This window comes from Vigna umbellata, chromosome 9 (genome assembly GCF_029865625.1).
Source record: "Vigna umbellata cultivar VRB3 chromosome 9, Vumbellata_1.0, whole genome shotgun sequence".
In the NCBI taxonomy this organism is placed as follows: domain Eukaryota; kingdom Viridiplantae; phylum Streptophyta; class Magnoliopsida; order Fabales; family Fabaceae; genus Vigna; species Vigna umbellata.
The window spans coordinates 35,393,613-35,414,632 of record NC_142173.1 but is presented as its reverse complement, the minus strand read 5'-3'; the positions used below and the strand labels follow the sequence as shown (position 1 = coordinate 35,414,632).

General features: G+C 31.2%; 3 protein-coding genes, 2 non-coding genes and 1 pseudogene across 5 annotated transcripts; 4 read left to right on the top strand and 2 right to left on the bottom strand.

The window, feature by feature from the left end:
* Positions 1–1,054: 1,054 nt before the first annotated feature.
* On the bottom strand, positions 1,055–2,393 carry LOC148193376 (protein S40-7-like). The gene has a single exon (XM_088099572.1). It carries the CDS (start codon positions 1,920–1,922, stop codon positions 1,287–1,289), a length of 636 nt encoding a protein of 211 aa, XP_087955698.1. The 5' UTR covers positions 1,923–2,393; the 3' UTR covers positions 1,055–1,286.
* Positions 2,394–8,020: 5,627 nt separating this feature from the next.
* Positions 8,021–8,100, top strand: TRNAL-UAG (transfer RNA leucine (anticodon UAG)). Its single transcript has one exon. It is a non-coding gene; the product is annotated as a tRNA-Leu (tRNA).
* Positions 8,101–9,452: 1,352 nt separating this feature from the next.
* Positions 9,453–9,532, top strand: TRNAL-UAG (transfer RNA leucine (anticodon UAG)). The gene has a single exon. It is a non-coding gene; the product is annotated as a tRNA-Leu (tRNA).
* A 73-nt stretch (positions 9,533–9,605) lies between these two features.
* Positions 9,606–14,713, top strand: LOC148193373 (uncharacterized). The gene is made up of 5 exons (XM_088098082.1): positions 9,606–9,899; positions 9,982–10,217; positions 13,249–13,361; positions 13,911–14,051; positions 14,255–14,713. The coding sequence occupies exons 1-5, from the start codon at positions 9,659–9,661 to the stop codon at positions 14,502–14,504; spliced, it is 981 nt and encodes a 326-aa protein (XP_087954208.1). The 5' UTR covers positions 9,606–9,658; the 3' UTR covers positions 14,505–14,713.
* An 818-nt stretch (positions 14,714–15,531) lies between these two features.
* On the top strand, positions 15,532–16,623 carry LOC148193372 (ubiquitin-ribosomal protein eL40 fusion protein). The gene is made up of 4 exons (XM_088098791.1): positions 15,532–15,690; positions 15,770–15,959; positions 16,219–16,285; positions 16,406–16,623. The coding sequence occupies exons 1-4, from the start codon at positions 15,588–15,590 to the stop codon at positions 16,430–16,432; spliced, it is 387 nt and encodes a 128-aa protein (XP_087954917.1). The 5' UTR covers positions 15,532–15,587; the 3' UTR covers positions 16,433–16,623.
* Positions 16,624–17,976: 1,353 nt separating this feature from the next.
* On the bottom strand, positions 17,977–20,720 carry LOC124832654 (beta-fructofuranosidase, insoluble isoenzyme 1-like; annotated as a pseudogene).
* Between the last annotated feature and the right edge of the window lie 300 nt (positions 20,721–21,020).

Genomic DNA, 21,020 nt, shown 5'->3' with positions numbered 1-21,020 from the left:
TTAAAGTAAGTGCAAATATATTACTAATTTAGATTTCGGTATTATCCAAATCTAAATATACCTTTCTCACACTAAACTAATTTAAGTATCTTTCTGCAAGCACCTATTGATCCATTTTAATCCAGCTTTCAACCATTTGATTATCACGGGAGCAGTATAATAAATTCAATCTTGTGAAACACCATTCTACTTTTCTGTAAAACAACACAACGTTTAGATGAATTGATGTTGAAACTTTTGTCCAACTTGCTTCCTTGGTTGAAGAAGAAATAAAACATTTTAGATTATGAAAACGATTTGTCCATTTTCCCTGACTGGTAATACCACTTCAACAAGCAACTTCCAAACTTCCCGTGGCCACGAATAGATGTACTTGCCCACAACTTTGTCTCATGTGGGCCAAACAATGGATTTCACCTGAGCAAAATTCATCATCTACCCAACACAAGTCAATGAACCAAATCTTTAACTTGTATATACTCCAACCAATGCCTATATTCTATAGTAATCAGCATTTTACCCAACCAATTTCCCTACATGACAGACATCTCTATGGTACGATATTAGGCTGAAAGCAGAGTGAGAAACAGAACATGCAGAAACATGGAATGTCACTAATAAATCAGAACTGTTCCATATCAGAAAATTACAAACCTAATAAGTCGCATTTAGATCTAACAACCAGTAATCATGGTTCTTTATTAAGCTCAATAAGAATCTAATTCTGGTGTAAGATTCATAATGAAACATGTTAACACGAATACGGACAACAATCTCACCAACTCTCCAAGCTTTTCAAAGCACAATCATTGTACTTCCCCTCCTTTCAAAGCAAGTGAATAATGCTTACAATCACATGAAAAGCACCAATTATCTGATGAGTATTCACTCCATTCATCAACACAGGATTGTTTCATTTATTTATCTCCAGAGACTAAACTTTCAGAGTCGGTGCAAATGAAGTAGGATAAAAACAGGGAACATTAAAGTTTAGCCATTTAAATGTTCCAACAAAATCGAAGCCAAAACCGTTCATCCAATACAAAATGGAGAGAGGAAGAGAAAAAGAAAAAAAAAAGATAGACTTTATCCAAGTTTGGTCCATCAACTAACATGTTTCCAGATTCTATACCAAGCACAGAGCAAAAAGAGCATCCGAAAACGAAGTTACGTGGAGCGAAACTATCACTTTCATGGATAGTGCAGAGAAGCTATCAAATTTAACTTCCCCACCTCAACGGGAGAGAGAAAGAGATAGAAATGGAAAGTAAGTAAAATTAAATTAATCAATCAAGAAAACCGGTTTGGCGCAAAACGGCGTTTCTAACCTGACGGAGATCCCTCCCTTTGAGGGTTCTCCCAACTCCTTCCAACACCGAAAAAGTGGTTTTGGGCGAAACGCCAGAGCCTCTCGCCACAATTTCGTGCGGCGGCAGCATCTCCTCGTCATCATCGTCGTCATCGATCACGCGCGCGAATTCGTCGGCGTTGCGGCGCTTGGAGGCGCCGGCCGCAATCAGAATAGGAACCTTGACGGGCGCCGATTGCTGGAACTTTCTAGAAGGTGCGGACTGCGCAAGGTAGTCGGAGGCCGGCGGCCTCGGCAGCGACGGAATCGTCATGCGCGAGGAGGTTTGAACAGGGGACTTGCCGCGGAACACGCCGCCACGGGAATCCGGCTCCGTGAGCACGACGAGGATTCCGGAATCGACGGGGCGATCGAAGTTACGGAGGCGAGGCTTGGGCGAGGGCGCGTGGTGTTGGGGTTCCGATTCAGGGGAATCGGCCGCCCAGAAAAGCTCGGCTTCGCTGAGCTCATCGGCAGGGGAGGGGGGTGCAGCAGCGGTGGCGGGGTAGCGACCGAGGAGGCGGTGGGAGGATGAGGAGGAGGATCGGCGGTGGAAGGAGGGTGTGGGGTCCATTAGTTGTTATTTTTTTTTTGTTTGGTGTGGGGATAGGAAAGAGTGGAAGAGTGAAAGAGAGGAGTGAATGTGAATGGGAAAGAAAATGAGAGGGTGATGTGGCGGAGGGTCGCAGAGTGGTAAATAAAACCAAAAGAATGAGAAAATGTTAAACCTCTTTTTCTGTGGGACCCGCTTTCAACCATGACGTGGCAAAGTTGCTAATAAACGGGTTTCAGTTTTCTCCTCTTTGTCCAGTCATAGCCTGGAAGTCCTCATACAGATCTTGAAAACCAGAATTCAAATTCAAGCCACGCATTCAATCCAAACACCAAGGTCCACTTACCACTTCAAACAAGGTACACTTAACTTTTAAAAAAAATTCATTTATTTATTTTTTTTACTTTTTTTCTGTATTTTTCTATATGTTTAAGTGTGACTTTCATTTAAATAAGTTAAATTTCGTTTAATATTTTTTTTCCAAAAATTACTCTTACTTCTACTTTATTTCCATGTATATATTTTTTCTTCTTCTAAATATTCAAATAAACTTTTTATCAATTTATTTACTTTACCTAATTACTGACGATCTCTGACATGCATAAATAGACTCTCCAGACCTGATTTTTCTTTTCTTTTTTTTATTTCTTTATTTATTTTTAATTAAGTTACATTGATTGTTTAGTTTTAATTTAATAAAATTGATGAATTTGTTTAATAACTAATATGTTTAGTATGATTTTATGTATAGAGTAATTGATTAATATTTAATTTTTTTTAAAGACTAGGAGTTTTAATTAATAATTATTAATATTTAATTTGATTCTTTTAATATTATTAGAATAATAATAACAGACCATCACCTTAAAAGTATGCTAACATAAAAATAATAAATTTATTTTAAATATGAAAGGTTACCTTTTAAAATAAGTTTGAAAAAGTTTATTTAAATTAATATATAGCGAATTGTAATTTTTTTCCGAACCTACTCAAACGCCAAAAGATTATTCCAATGACCATGTGTTAAAATATTTATATTAAATTTATTTAAATATAAATTAATAAATATAATAATTTAATTTAAAACAATATTAGATATTATATTAGTCTAATGTTTCAATTTAATTTAAATTAAATATTGCAATAATTTAGAATAAATAATGTAATACAAAGTAATATTAAATGTTGTTCTTAATTTTATTTGGAAAAAAATCATTAGTATTAATAATGACATATAAAAAATTATTTTATATAAAATAAATTTGAGTGATTATGTTAATATTAATTAATATTTAAGGGAAATGTATTTATTAATAAATATTTATTTACTTTATTTCTAATAATATAAAATTTTAATTGGTAGTATGAGTAAATTTTGTAGTTTATTGTTTGTAATGAAGGAACTTATAGATTAAAAAATTAAGTAATTTTTCATTAATAATTGAAATTTAAGTGTATTACACCCAAATATTATATTAAACAAAAATCAAACAAAACTTTTTTAATATTTTTATTTTTATTTGTTTATATTTTTATTTGTCTTTTATTTTAATGTATATGTATTTAATTTAATATTGTTAGCAAAGTTTCTGTTTTTGTTTTGATTAAGAATTTATTTTAAAACTATTTAAGATTAGTAAAAGAATACTTGATTTTTAAGTTATTTATTACTAGAAGTGAATTCAATAACATTGTATTTATTTCTTTCTTAAAACCTAGTGGGATATTTTTATCAATTTTTTCAACGAAAATTACGTAAGTTGTGCAAAAGTTTGTGATTTGAGTTTTGTAGTGAGAAAAATCTTCAACATAGCCACAACAAAAACCATACCACCTTCATCCCCTTCATTTATAAATATATTTTATAATCGTTCACCTGACCAAAATCCTATAAATATATTTTTTTTTTATCCTTCACCTTATCAAAACCCAAATATAATGACTCAAATAATCATCAAACAATTATCCACTATCTAATAATGTCATCACTAACACCAACATAGGATATTCATAACACTTACATAGGATATCCAAAAGAAGAGTATGAGTTCATAAATGATATACTAAATGTCTTCCCAAAACTTAATGGGTTATTAGGAAAAAATCCACATAAACACTTAAAAACAATATCATATCTCAGTAAAACATGTTTTTCTAGAATTTGTTGATGTTGATCTGGTTTTGAAACTTGAAACAAATTATTTTTACATTTTTTAATGAACCAATTAACTTCAGTTATATCAATAAACATTTTAATATCAAAAGATATTTATATAACTAAGTATATCATATTTTATTACACAAACTCAACATATCCATTTATCATAAATCTTATTTAAATCAATATTTTAAACAAAAAATTTAATTAAAATTTTAAAATTAAACCTTTAACTATTGCATGAATATGCACTCATTTTACTTTTCTTTGTTCGAGTAATAAATATAATTTATTTTACAAATATATCCTTTATTCATTGTGACTTTATATAAATATTTTGACAAAAGCTAATTAGTGTACTAAAAACATTACTTAAGACATAAATAATGATCCTTAATTCTCTACATTTAATGTTAAAATAAAGAATAATTAACTTCACTGATTAAAATAATATAAATTAATATAACAAATTCTCTAGAAACAAAAATATCATTTTTTTCTTTTATACCCGAAATTATTTCTAAACATAAAACAGATACTTTATAATTTCAATAGTCTACACAGTCGTCTTTATGTCCAGTACTTTAAAAATTTCACACAATTTGCTTTTCGGAAGTTTAAAGAGGAGTTTGAAAGATGCATCCAATATTCAATTCTTGATATTCTTGATGAAAATAGTAATGTAAATGTGTTGCAATATTATAAAGATGCAAATAGTAAGAAACATAAGGTATTTTGGGATGGTAAAATAGTTGGTTTGTGGTTGTAAGCATTTTGAGTTTTGGGAAAATTATGTCATCATATTCTCAGCAATTTTATTCATAAAGATTGCCATGTCCCTTACAACTACTTGCCATCACAATAGCAACGTTCAAGTACAACAGACTGTTGTTGAGGAATAAGTAACAATGAAAAATTGTTGAGAATGAAATTGCGGCAGTTTAAAATAATGTTTGTTTGTTTAATACATGAAAAATTGTTAATTTAACAGGAATGTTGCAAAAGGTTATCAAGAAATCAGAATGAAATATCAAATTCCTATTTTATTTGTTTTTTTTTTAAATGTTAAATGTTTAACATTTTATTACTTTCGTTAATACACTCAGTTGCTTATTTCTTTTTGTTGATTTATATGTTAATTTAAGCTTTTTTTACATTCAATTATATTTTAATTTTTAGCAACATTAAAATAAAAGAAGAATTAAAAAAACAGAGAAATTGCACAAACATTAAAAGTATTTTATTATTTAATTATGTTTTAACTTTTTTGTATGTATCAAATAAATTATCAATTACAATTGTATAATACTTATGAAAATTTTTATCCTCTAAATAAAGTTAAATTACATTAATAATTATTGAAATCATAATTCACTTAATATCATAGTTAATTATAAAAGTTTGTAAAATTTAATTATTAATAATTATTCTTAACCACTGATTGAGAGATCCTAAATATTTTATACAGACAATCAATCTATTTATGTCCCATGTTTTTCAGAAAACATAATTTATTGGAAGTTGTTTCCTAACCACTTATCAGAACATTTGGAACACATCAAATAATTTTTAGATAAATTGATTTATGAATAAAATTCCAAACCTAACTTGAAGTGGACATCAATATTTTATTTCAGTGACTTCTTTCTAGTCACAATCTAAAAAGTCTGTGACCTTTTGAATCACGTTAATAAGGTGCATGAAGAGTAACATTTCTGTCAGTAAAATATTTTTGTGGTAAAAATTATTTTAAAATATTAAATTTAAAAAATATATTAAATAATTAAAATAATATTTTTTTAAAATTATTATTATTATTGTTAATATTATTATTATTATTAAATAACTAATATTCCTATTCTACAGTTGTAAATTAAAATTTATTAAATAACTAATATTCCTATTTTTCATACATTGAAAATTATTAAATTATAAATTATTAAATAACTAATGCTCTTATTCCCTTCACGTTGGAAATTATTAAATAGAATAATATTGTAAAATGTTTCCGCAAATCACCTTCCATCCACGAGATGGGATATTGAACTGATTCTGCAAATTCGTACTTTAATTTAATATCAAATATTTACAAAGGACACGTTATTTCTTTGCAAATATTTCTTTTTCAATCTCTTTGTAGTAAATCCTTTTAAACGAATAATAAAACCTAAAATTTTGAGTAACAGTGACACCTACGGTCATGAAAGTAAATTATTGTTTTGATGAAAGTCATGAGATTGTGGTTTTGAAAAACAAAAAGAAAACTGCCACGAGTGAGAATGTTAAAAATAGAAGACAAAATATTTCATCTACATTTTTTACAGTGTATCTGTATATGCGAATGTCCTATAAACCAGGACATAAAAGCAAGTGTGATGGGTGTTGGGTTCATTTGATTCGTGATCAAATGTAATAAATGTTATGTTTGAATATCTTTCGGACTTGAAGGCTGTGTCGTCCAATGTTTCCACATTCCTCTATGTTCGTATTTCGTATGTCCAGTTCTTCGTTCTCGTTACTCAATTTCCTCCTCGGCTCGCGGGAGGAGACTTGCGAAAGATTCTCCGATGTCAAAGTCAGTTGAGAGCAATGACATTTTTCTATCGAACAGTAATAAATGTGTAGTAAATGCAACGCTATGTGCTTGGGATTAGTGAAAAGTTAATCACGGCCCAAATTCAGCCCAATAGCTTTTAACCTCAACTTACCTTAAACATGGTTAATTAGTAGCACGGCCGACCGGTCTCCCAAAGTTTGGCTTTTTCAGCCAGCCAATCCCTACAGATGGTATGACCGGCCGACCTCATCACTGTTTATCCGGATGGCGAGGGACAATGTTGCGTGATCGCGGTCGCACGGACGTCCGGCTTGGTGTGCCGAACCCTCGATGATGAACCGAGGAGTAACATGTTTGGTCTATTGTGGACGTCCGGCCTATCTGACGTCCGGTCCCTACTGATACAAAATATATTTATAAGTCATTTAATCGTGTAATAAGTGTAAGAAAGGTAAAAATATATGAAATTGATTATGTAGCATTCCATGTATTATTGTGTGTGAAACAATGGTCCTTGCATTGATAAACCAATCCTAGCTCATGCATGTTATTCCATGTCCAAATCCACTATGCTTTGTCAAGTAATTATTATCAAATCATTACACATGTCAATTTTGTGAAGCTTCTCTTAATAGGTAGGGTAGGAGATTTCCCGAAATAGGTGAAAGTATAATATCACCTCATTAAATTCATATCATTCAATAGTTGTGAAACAATTTGTGGTGGTGCAAACTATCACAATTGGATATTTTTATAAATTAGGGTGCAAGTTAGTGTCTCAAATTTTATATGTGATAATCAATTTATTGTGTCATCTCACTAAATCTTGGTCTTTCAATTTACACTCCAATTAAACAAATAAAAGTTATATTGACCATAGATATAATATCTCAATTACAATTTAAATGAACAAAGTTTTCTACAAAGATTTATAGGAGAACAGAAAAATATTAAAATTAGTTCATATGTAAATTAACTTGCAAAAACTTTTACAAAAGTAACTTATTTGAATTAAATAATATATACATTATTCAGTTATATTTACACGTCTAAAAACATATAATTATCTTATTTTTAAACATTCTTTAAGTTTAAATACTTTTTATACCCTGAAAAATAGAAGGAGTCTTGGTCCTATAATTTTTTTTTAGTTTTTCATTATTTCAAGTTCATTATAAAAATATTAATGTTTTTTTTACCAACAAACTCACTCTTATGTAAAAAAACTACCCCTCTATCCAGTTCTCTTGATGAGCACAGCCAGCTTATCGAGCTACACACATAATACATTAATATTTGCAAAAGTGAAAAAATCGTCAGCCATTTTCAACTTCAAATTTCATTGTCAGTTTGGGGAAGCTATGTTTTGTGATTAAAATATTAATTTGAAAACTTTTAACATGAGACAGTTTGGCCGAGTGGTCTAAGGCGCCAGATTTAGGCTCTGGTCCGAAAGGGCGTGGGTTCAAATCCCACAGCTGTCAAAATTATGTTTTATTATTTTTTTCTCTTATAATATTATTTTTTAACTAAACTTCTACCCTAAACATTAAAATTTCACTTTTAACTTTTTGACATTTTATCATTAACTTACATCTTTAACTTTATAAAAAAATTTATTTTTAATTTTAATAAATATATTTTTATTTTCTTTTCTTTTTCTTGTTAAAAAATTCTACATCACCTTAATAATAATTAAATTTAAAATTCTAATATTATTTAATATAATTTTATATTTTAATAATTATTAAAATATAATTTATATTATAATAATAGTTATATTAAAAATATAAAAATAAAATAATTAAAATAAAAATAATAACAAAAAAATAAAATTATATTAAATAAAATATTTAATATATTCAAATATATTAAATTATATTAAAATATTAAATTAAAATATTAAATTAAATTAAATAATTATTAAAATTTAAATAATAAACAAAATTTTAAAACAATTATTTATCAAATAACAAATAAAATTTTATTAATAAAATATTTAAATATATTAAATTATATTAAAATATTAAATTAAATTAAATAATTATTCAAATTTATATATAAAATAAAATTTTAAAAACCATTCTTTATTATCTATATCCGATTAACAAATTTTTCAAAATTTTATTTTTTTAAAATTTTAATAATTATTAAATTTAATTTAATATTTTAATATAATTTAATATATTTAAATATATTTAAATATGATTTTAAGTATTATTTTTATTTTTATTTTATTCTTATTTTAGTTATTATTTTTCAATTTTCTTAATAAAACTATTTTAAAAATATAAATTATATTTTATTAATTATTAAAATATAAAAGTATAATAAATAATATTATAATTTTTATTTAAGTTTAATATTTATTAAATTTTAAATAAAAAGCAAAAGTATTAACATATTTTATAGATTTTAATATATAAATAAGTTTTTTAAAATTTTCATTTTTATTTAAAATTTAATAATTATTTAATTTATTTTAATATTTTATTATAATTTAATATATTTGAATATATTAAATCAAATTTATTATTATTATTATTTTATTTTTATGTTTTTAATATAACTATTATTATAATATAAATTATATTCTAATAATTATTAAAATACAAAATTATTTTAAATAATATTTAAATTTTAAATTAAATTAAATTAAATTAAATTAAATTATTATTAAGATAGTTAAAATTATTTTTAATAAAAGAGAAAAAAAATAGAAAATATTTATTGAAGTTAAAAATAAAATTTTAAAAAAGTTGGATGTGAATGTCACAAGATTAAAAATGAAATTTTTATAAATGTGTAAGATGAAACATTCATCTGAAAAATATGAGACAGTTTGGCCGAGTGGTCTAAGGCGCCAGATTTAGGCTCTGGTCCGAAAGGGCGTGGGTTCAAATCCCACAGCTGTCAAAATTATATTTTATTTTTTTCTCTTATAATAAATTATTTTTTAACTAAACTTCTACCCTAAACTAGGGCGATAGTTAGTTATCATGTGTCTTCAAAAGCCCAGTAAAAGGAAAAACAAAGCAGAGAATGGCAGCATCTCTGAGAATCAGAAACAGTTCCCTTCTCCTAACTCGCTTCCTCAACTCAGCAACTCTCCCTCGTCCAAGGTGGTTACAAACCATAGCCTACGAGGAATTGCGAGCAAATCCGGAGAAGCCTTACACTTCAACGGCCGTTTTCATCCATGGCTTTTTGGGATCCTCCAGAAACTGGCGCTCCTTTTCTCGCAACCTCTTGGCCTCTCTCTCCAATTCCTCTCCCTCTAGCAGTACCTCGCGCTCGACTCTCATGTTCCTTTTTTTTTGTAACTCTGAATCGCATTATCATTTATCGATTTTCTTTCCGTGCAGATTGGAGGACGGTGATGTTGGATATGCGGAACCACGGGAAATCGACGGAGAGAGAACTGAATCCGCCTCACAATATTGAATCTGCGGCCAAAGATTTGGCCGATTTGGTAAAGGCTGAAGACTGGCCTTGGCCTGAGGTCGTCGTAGGTCACTCCATGGGTGGAAAGGTTGCTTTGCAGTTTGCTGAGAGTTGTAGCCGCGGTGACTATGGCCATTCTGTTCTGTCTCCTAAACAGGTTTCTCTTCTCTTCTCTATTGTAATAGCTAGTTATATTTTCAACAGTTGAATACAATATCATGCAGTGAACTTTGAAAGATGAGAATATTTCATTTTTCACGCCTAAAGAAGGTGCATGGAGCAAGTTTATATAGGAGCTCATGATACAAAAAAAGGAATAACAAACTCTAAACTAACCATAGTTAACTAAACAGAAAACAGTTCCTGATGCCATGATAAGTTATTTAGCAGTTGATTTGAGTCATGTTTTACATTGTTGTGAGTGTATGGTAAATTGTAAAAGAGGGACAACATATGTTGTTATACCACAAACTAGAGGACTTTGGAGTCTTGTATTGAGTAGAATGCACTAATTGATGTTATACTCGAACTATATAACTCTTCCTTTTAGTGGACTACAATGTTATCAATTTTGCAGATATCATAATGGATAATCCCTTACATCATATAGCGGACAGTATTGTCGCAGACATGGTGCAAGTTAGAAAGTGGTTGAAATTTTATACGTCAACTGTATATGTTTAAAAAAATAAGTTGTATGCAACTTAGAATAAAATGCATGAAAATTAGCTTTTAGGATTATCTCAAGAATTTGCCGTAGACTGACTATAGATGACAAGAGGATGCATGACACATGATACAACCATTGCAACGATAATGGCTGCAATAACGGACAAAGTCACAATTGTGGATTCGGGAAATTCCGCTCTATGCAATGCTGTTATCGTTGTATTCATTTGACGTATAATACTCCTAGCCTGACATTTGAATTGATAATATCGGCCTTTGATGCACAAATACTTCAAAATTTTGTAAAGCATCAGAAATTGGTAGTAGATTCCATGTTGAATTCTAGTGCGTGTATTATAGGGGTTACATCCGTATTATTCTACATTCCTATTTTTCACAATAACATATTATTTCCACAAGAAACATACACAAGATCCTTAAACTAAATTCTATTAGCCATAAATATATGTTGTATTCCACATTAATTCATGCCCTTTTTTAGTCAAAGGGTACTGTCAATCAAGAGAAACTTGTTGGGAAGTCTTGCATCAGCTCAGCTGCCTCAATTCTTAAAATGTGAAATATATATCATTTGGACAATTTCACTTAATGGCAATTAGTTTTAAGATGAACTCTGACATTGTATTAGAGCCCATATCTAATTTTGGTACGCTTGCATGGTTTAACAGGCATTTGTGGGAAGTCCAACATCATTTACCTCAATTCTTGGAGTAGCGCTTGTATATTTGCCAAAAAGCCTTGCTTAATGGCAATTAATTTAAAGATTAAATCTGAAAAAACCTTCAATGAACTTTCTATAATACCCTACCAATCCTAGGAAACTTCTACTTTTGTAGGTGTAGTGGATTGGCTCCGACATATTACTGCTTCTACTTTAGTAAGATCGAGTAATTGGACACCACATGCCCTAAAAATTGAACTTGTTGAAGCCAAAACTTACTTTGAAAGCTTTGCATAAAGTCCATTACTATACACAGAACACGACCATTTTTAGAAAAAGGGAGAGTAGGGCTTCAACTCCTCTTGAGCGACTCTTTTTTCCCATCTTCTATCCATATTTTTGTCCAACTGTAATATTAGTTATTTATTGTTTTGGAAGTCTCACATCCACTAGAGATAAGGCCAATTCATAGTATATAAGTGGGTGCAAACCTCACCTTATAAGCTGGTTTTGTGGTGTTGAGTTAGGCTTAAAATCCACTTCTTAACATGATATCAGAGTCATGATTAAAACCTATCATAGCGAGATCTATGTGGACATTCTGTTCCACCCGTTGTTGGGTCGTTATCGGACCACCCATTAATTGTACTCTCACGCTCGAGATGTCTATACCTCGGCGTGAAGAGTGTGTGTTGGAAGTCCCACATCGACTAGAGATAAGGCCAAATTATAATATATAAGTGGGGTCCAAACCTCACCATACAAGTCGGTTTTGTGGGGTTGAGTTAGGTTTAAAAAACCACTTTCTAATATGGTATCAGAGCCCATGGTTCAGGTTTGACCAGGCTCAGTTGTGACCATGGATCGTGAAAGAGGGCAAAGAGATGCTCAGTGTTGACCATGGTGTACTCGAGGATAAGAAAAGACTTCCGCTCTAGGGGAGATAGAAGAACCATAGTCCTTTGTTTGAGGGGAGGGTGTTGGGTATAAACAAAGTCCCACATCGAATAAAATAAGAGATGGACATGAGTTTATATACACCTAAGATACCTCCATTGGTAAGAGGCCTTCGGGACACCAAAAGCAAATCCGTGAAGGCTTGACCCAAAGCGGACAATATCTTACCAGTGATACCATGTTAAGAAGTGGATTTTAAGCCTAACTCAAATTGCTTGAATAATCACCATCATCTTTTTCCAAGCTACTAAGATGGTAATGAGATGTTTTATTCTTTAATCAAAGGTTGTAAGGCTACTTGACGGGTTCTTGAATGTGAGACCGAGTTGTTAAGAAAAGATATATATATATATATATATATATATGCTGCTGAATTGAATTTTGAATTATATATGGAGAGTTGCTGTAAAATTAATATTCAAAATTGTGTTGCATTCTTTTTGTGATAATAATTTTGGTAAATCTCGTAGTTAATTAAGATAATTAAATGTAGGTTACACAGTTGGAAACTAATGTTGTCCCTCTGTTCTTGTATCCGGGTAGAACAGGTCTGATTTTAATGAAATCAATCTTAAATTGAAGATGAATTAAAATACTAAAACATTCGTGTTGAGCTCAAGTTGATCCAAAGCCAGTTTCATGGGCATCTGAGGCAAAACATTTTACCTCACTGTTGTCGGATCTTTGTAGAACAGAGCTGGTTTTTTACCTCGAAATCTGATTTGGATAAAAGTTTTCAGCTTAATAAATTCTTTCACTTTCTCTCTGTCTCAAATTCTGCTGTTTTTCAAGAATCGTATTATGGATTTCAAAATGAAGCATTTTTACTATAGGCCTGAAGTCCTCTTTGTGTTTCTTTTTTATCCCTCCTGAAGAACAGCTCTGGGTATTGGATTCTGTCCCTGGTAAAGTGAACCCTGAAAACAGAAACGATGAAGTCCGGGATGTTCTAGCAACCTTGCAAAGTTTACCAAAACAATTCCCATCTCGCAAGTGAGACTCTATATCCCTGAACCCTTTTGTTATGATGCTAGGCCAGTAATAACTTTTGGTTTACCGAGTGGACATTATCTATGTCAAGATATATGTTTCTTCCTTTAGTAGCATTTTAGTAGTACAAGATATATGATGAATGTATTATAATCAGTACGTTTGAAGATAATTTTGTGTCTTCCTAGGGATCTTAGAGACTGTAGATTGAAAATTATTCATTTTCCCATTTTTCGTGTATATAATCTGCTTTTTTCTATATAATGAAATAGAGTGCCGGTCACAGTGTTGGATATTGCATTTGATGTACTGTGTAAATCTACAAATGCTTTTTTGACATTTTAAGCATGGTGATTGAGGTTATTGATGTTGCCGAAGGAAAGAGACTCTAGGTTCTTTCTTCATTTCCTTTTGATGACCGGATGTTTGTCTAACATCCAAAAGTACTGACTGAGGTCTTGAAACTTATTGAAAGTGCAGTGTATTGATTACCAAACACTATAAAAAAATGTACTGTATACGGACTAAAATATACACTGCACCTTTTTGCAGGTGGCTTGTTAGTCATCTTATGGAACTTGGTTACTCTAAAGCACTGTCGGACTGGATAGGAACCAACGTGAAAAAAGTTGGTGATCATGAGACGTGGATATTTGATCTTGAAAATGCTAAAGAGATGTTCGATTCTTACTGGTAAATGAAGCATCGTTTAGTTTGAGTAAAAACATTTGAAATGATCTTTTACACAAATATTTGAAATAAGTAATAGAAATAGAAAACAGTTATTCGAAACAGATGTGTGGAAAGTTTATTTAAGCCTTTTATTTTCTAGAATGCTTTCTGTGATCTTCCTCCACGGCCAAAAGTAACAAATCTTCAACGTTACAATTATGCAGCGAAAAGTCGTACTGGAATCTTCTGGAGCAGCCTCCCAAAGGCATGGAAATAATAATTTTGCGTGCTGAAAAAAGTGATAGATGGGACAAAGATGCTATTGAGAGAATCCAGAAACTAGCCAGTGAGCGAGGATCCGACTCTTTGGGAAAAGTTTCCTTCTGTGTTCTTCCGAATGCTGGTCATTGGGTTCATGTGGACAGCCCAAAGGGACTTCTTGAGATTATGGCTCCCAAAATTCTGTGTTCTTGAGATTATGAGCTCGAGGCATTAGTGATTGAAAATTGTTGCGTCCAGAGTGGAAAATCTTAACAATAAGCCCAAAAGGTTGGCGGCTAATAAATTGGTTATGTGCAATTTTATATAGTACTAAATAATTTATACACAATTCATTGTATATTTGAATATCCTTGTGCCAGATTTTTAAACCACACTATAAGTATACACAACTGTTAAGTGCACTTCCCAACTCTTATTTTTTGGTATCTTAACTGTTACGATATATGTATGCATGTTCATCTTTAAATGTGCTCTAATTTTAAAAATTATAGTGTGGTTACATTTTAAATTTTCATTTAGTGGACTGGGTTTATTATGATAATTATATCTCGTTGTAAATTATTATCTGCTGTGTCAGTATAATATGATATTATTTTGTCACTTATCTTCTTAATATTTATTTTAGTGTCATCAAAATGGGTTGAAAATTGTTTTCATTGTTTATGAACACACATTTGAAAATTGGAAACAAAACAAACAAAAGTTATACCAAATAATTATTAACAATGTAATTTTGTTTACATCATTATCTATTCAACATTGTCATGATAAGGTTAATTTATAAAAGAATAAACAGGGAGCAGCAAAGATTTTCATTGATTGTACTTTTGCAACTTTCATTATTTCAAAAAGAAAATTAAGGTCACAAAAAATTATTCCTTAGTTTGTTTTTATGTTTTAAACTTCATCCGTTTAAATAATATAACTGATAAGGACAACATAAAAGATTCAGACGGTTAAGATGCAAGGTTAGAAGACTTTTGAGGGATTCTTATGTGAAAAATAAAAATAAAAACTTTTATATTTTAAGTAGAAAAACTCTTAAAAATTGCACCTGTACCCAAACATGCCCTTCATGCAAATATTTGAGTATTCAGTCACTAATCAAAATCCAGCCCAACAATACAAAACTGCCATAACGAGTGGGCCTGAGTCCATAAAAACCAAGGCCCAGCCTCAGTAATTTGAAACCCTAGGAAGGAGAATATAAAAGGCTTTGGTTCGGCATTTGTTAAGTCATAGTGAAGCAGCAGCAGAAAAGAGGGAGAAGCAAATATGCAGATTTTCGTGAAAACCCTAACGGGGAAGACCATAACCCTCGAGGTTGAGAGTAGTGACACCATAGACAATGTCAAGGCCAAGATTCAAGATAAGGAAGGTAACAACCTATTCCGAACTCCATTGATCACAATTTCAATTTCTATGACATAATCAATCTTCGTTGAATGAATGCTTAGGTATTCCTCCGGATCAACAGCGTTTGATTTTCGCTGGGAAGCAGCTCGAAGATGGGAGGACCTTGGCCGATTACAACATTCAGAAGGAATCTACCCTTCACCTTGTCCTCAGGCTTCGTGGTGGAATCATTGAGCCTTCGCTCATGGCTTTGGCTCGCAAGTACAACCAAGACAAGATGATTTGCCGCAAGTATGTGCTCTCTATTATTTTTACTTGTCTTTTAATGGGACGATAACTTAGCCCCTTTTTTGTACAATGGAAGAGGGGTTATAATTGCTCCCTATATTAATATCCTTCTCTACTTTGTTAACTGTGGTTTATATTCACAGTTGATTTTCATGGTTGGTACATTCTTTCTTGATTCCTATTTGTTTTTTTATTAGTGAAACATCTTTTCATTTGATATGAAAGTTTTGCTGTTCTCAATATCCTGTTTTTGGTTTGTTAGATGCTATGCTCGTCTTCACCCAAGGGCTGTGAACTGCCGCAAGAAAAAGTGTGGCCACAGTAATCAGGTCAGTCTATGTTAATTATACCACTTGTCATGTTTATTCCATGATTTTGAGCAGTTTTTGAACATGGTCCTTTTTTTATTCCAATATGTTGAAAACGTTTTGAACATTTCGTTCTTGCAGTTGAGGCCAAAGAAGAAGATCAAGTAAATCTTGGTTGATGTTGTCGGTCTCTTGTTCGTTGTGGATTTGGGACTGGACTGGTTTGTTGATTTATATACCTGTCGTTAATTGTCTTTGGTTTGGTTTTATTAATGTGACATGTTTTGGTGGATATTTTTGTAGTGGTCAGTTATATTGCTATGATGACGACATTAAATTATGCTTCCTTTTCACATCCATATTCGATTGCATTCTTTTAGTCGATTTTACAATTGCATATTCTCTTGTTCACGTTACTATTAACAAATTATAGCCTTCAACTTAAAACAGAAGGGAAGATTATAATAATAAAATTTATAAGTGTTTTATAATCCAACACTTCAAACAAATACATAGCGATTGCAGCATCCTATAAGTTTCATTAATGCCTCTTTTATCTTGTTGAAAGCCGGAGTAGATATCTAGTTCAGTATAACGAACTGTGCTCGGCAATGATGTAGCAATGTAAACACTTTCTAATTTTCTGCTTATTCGATCATTGGATTATGCGTACTACATATTTTGATTTACTTTTTTCAATGTTGCTCTTCGTGGTAAATTAACTGTTTAGTTATTGTATACATTTAAATAATTCAGCTTGGTATAGTCTTAAATTTAGTTTGTTTATTGAGTTATTTATGTTTGATCATGATTTTCTCCGTTGAAAGCTATTTGATAATCAAATATGAAATTTTTGTGATCAATCGGTAGTACAATAATTCATGGATGAGTTTAATTGTCTTATTAAGGTTTAAGCGATCAACTAATCGCTGATGAAAGATTGGAATATTTAGTAAAGGGAAATGTAAAGAGTCCTTCTTTTATAATAATCCACAATAATTGTGTAATTGTATTTTATGTCGTGATAATTTGAAAGCTTTATTGAGTGATTTTGTTAGTTATATTTTTATTGTTAGCTGAACATCCTATTTTATTCTGTAGTCGTATTTTTCATCTTTACAATCATTTTATAAAGGACCCTCTTTCACTAGTAATGCGTATGGGCTCTGCCAAAATTTTTTATGTTTGAATTTTTTACAATACCAGTATATATATATATATATAACCTCTTTATAGTAGATCGGTCTATTAAAATGTCATGAGGAACTAAAATGAAATATAAGATTTGGAACAATTTTCAAATAGAATTGTCAAATTATTTGGAATTATGAAGTTGTCGATGCTAGTTTTACGTGTTTTCTAGTTATTTAAGAATAAATTATATTTTAAAATTTTAATTTATTTAAATATCACTTTCTTTTCAAAATGTAAATTTATGTATATTTTTATAATGTGACAATTTTATTATTGTTACACCTAAGACGATAGAAATAAAAAATATATTTAAAAGGAACTAAATATATATTTAGCAATTTTCCTATAAATATCTAAAATTAAATAAGATAATTTTTACAAGTTATTATTTTTATACACTTCATGATAAGAATTAAAACTAATGATGTATTAATTACAAGGACAGAAAAAAAAAGAAAATCCCAGTAACCAAAAGTCAAATAGAAAATTTATTCACCAAAAAAAAAGACCGACTCATTTTAGGAAAAAATATTTAAACATTTTTTTATATCAATGATATTTTCACACACTCTTCTCTTCTTTATTTATTTATTTTTATATAATTTTAGGTTATTGTACGTCAAATGTTAGAAATTGAATACATGTAACAGATAGATATGAATAATAATACCTTAGGTCCAATCTGTACTTTTGAACTAGGGTAAAAACTATATTCTTTTGAATGTGAGGATATTACTTATTAGTACAAGTTATTTTATACCCAGATAATCAAACTCCAATGTCATTTAATACACATAACTATAGTGGTAGTACAATTTGGAACTCTTAATCTACTAAAGTAAAATAACATAAAAGCCTAAAACAGTATCTTCTGATCACATTTTTCTAAACATGATGCTCTTCGTTCTTCTCTGTGTGATAAAAAAATGTGAAGAAGATTTTGTTTCTACTTTTTCTTTTCGCTTACAATGTATGTGATAAGGTATATATTATCTTCTGCATACTAATTGATTTCTAGCTAATCATTTTATTTGAGCAGATTTCATGTCCCATCCTTTTAGCTTTTCCATGGTGATTGGTTCAGTGCCATTGTTGAACACAAAAAGATGAGCTTGTTTTAACACTGCGAGCTGTGGATAAACTCGAGACAATATGACTGTCTTTCCTCCTGCTCCAAAACTTTCCACTACCGAGTGATCAATCTGTCATTTAGTTAACACAATAAAAAACATTAATCAGTTCTAATAAATGTCACATAAAAAACCAAATAGAGTAATTGTTACATATTTGCACGTACCAAACTCCTAAGAGAAATTTTCTTATCCTTTGTGAAATCCAAGTCCACAAAACCACCAAATGTCGGTTTATACAAATCACCCTTTAAAGACGATCTGTTCAAAATAACAAATTAGTTTTTAAATCGACAGAAAATTAATGTTCTTATCCCAAATTTAATCACACTAACCTTCTTGCATCAGAGCACATGAGAATGACATGCTTCTTTTTATCTTTGAAAATTCTGAAAAACACAGGAGTAAACTCCTCCAGCTTTTCAGAAGCCAAAGTCAAAAGCCCAAATGGTCCAACACCACCTTCCACATTTGAACCCTTATTGGCACAAGCTTCCTGTGCATCAACCCACTTGTCATCATATTTCTCTGCCTTCTCCAAATTTGGAATTGAAAATTCAACCTCCAGATCTGCCTGCAATCATATACAATACACTTTTATCTTCGTTTGTAATTAATTCAACATGAAGTTTTTTAATTCAACATGTTTAGACCTATTAAACATGTTACCTGTGCAGCAGTGATTCCTTTTACTTCAACTTTCTCTCCCTTCCCAAGCTTCTGATTCTTCATGTTAACTTCTTTTCCTCTAAGATTATTCAATTCTTCAACTGGCCACAGTAACAATTGCCTCTGATTTGGATCCAGCCACACCGTTCGTGGAATCGCCTGATTATTTCAACACACATTCAAATGCATATTGAAATACATACAAAAAAAACCTATGCAAAATGCAAACAAAACACTGAAATCAAAACAACGTTAATCTCCTGAAAAGTAACTTAAATGCAGTACCTGAATCCCTGCCCATCCTTTACGAACATCGTCTTCTTTGGTATCAGACTCGTTTGCCCAACCCCATATCACTCTTCGTTCTTGCTAGGATCAAAAAAGGACTTGGAAGCATAAAAATTACCATAATCATACCGTAATCCACCCCAACCATCTTCTGATGTTTTGTCAGGAACATACCTATCCTTATCCCTACGATATGTTCCCACAGTGTAGTACTCATACCTAGTCAAATCAAGACTATTTTTCAGCACGTGTTTCGTTTGATTTCCCTCCGCCGACGCGTCCAACCCCAAATTGCTTTTAAGCGAAACGGGGTAAAAATCGGGGCACTCCCACATACCCGTGTCTTTCCTCGAATGGAGCGGGTGTCTGGACCGAACCCATTTCTTAAAGTCTTTGCTTCTGTACATATAAGCCACTCCTCTAGCCTTCCTTCTGCTACCCACCACTATTCTCCAGTGTCCATCTTTGCTCCACCAAGCCGTTGTCGGGTCCCTAAACGCACTACCGTTCACAGGGTTGTCGGCGACCACAAACGGGTTGGAACCATCGGGTTTTACCCATTTCCGGAGGTACGGGTCCTTGAGGTCTTCGGGTATTGCGTAACACTGGACTTGAGTTTGTTTCTCGTCTACGACTCCAGTGTACTGGATTACGGGTCCAATACCTGGGACTATTGTCGCCGAACCCGACCAACACCCATATTTGTCGAAAGACTTGGATGGGTACAGCGCGTGTTCAACAGCTTCCCAGTTTATCAGATCCTTCGATACTGAGTGTGCCCACACTATGTTCCCCCACACCGAACCGTTCGGATTGTATTGATAGAATAAATGGTAGAATCCGTTGAAGTACATGGGTCCTGTTTTGCTCGCAAAATCACAAATGCTGTTCCTCAAAAATATTATAACAAAATGATGATTATGTTTTGCCTTACCATTTGGATCTACATGCCATGGTTGCGTCCGTTCCAGCCGTTGTTGCGGAACCATCAAAACAAAGCAAGTTAAATAGTGAGGAAACTCAAGAAATTTTCGGTGGCAGAAATTGGGTATCACTTACTTCTTCCATGAGTTTCTATGTTTATGATATCCATGCAGTGATCAACAAGTTCTGGTGTTGAACGATTAACAATTAAAATTTTCAATTTTTGTTAAAGGTTTACTTTTAATTTATACATTAGGTAATTTTAATTTATAAAAATATTAATTTAACTTTTTTTTGTTTTTTCATCCACACCATATAATTTTAAAAATTCTATATGAAAATAGACAAAATGTACAAAGATTATGCATTGTGTTCGTAAGACATGACTTCACTGGTGAAGAAATGTCGGATAACCTGACTTCATGTCTCGTTTTGAAATTAGATAATATTTAATTATTGTATTTTTAATTTAGGTAGATTTTAAATTTAATTTAACTTTATAAAATTGTAAGTATACTTATATATTTTAAATTAGTTTTATTTATAAATGT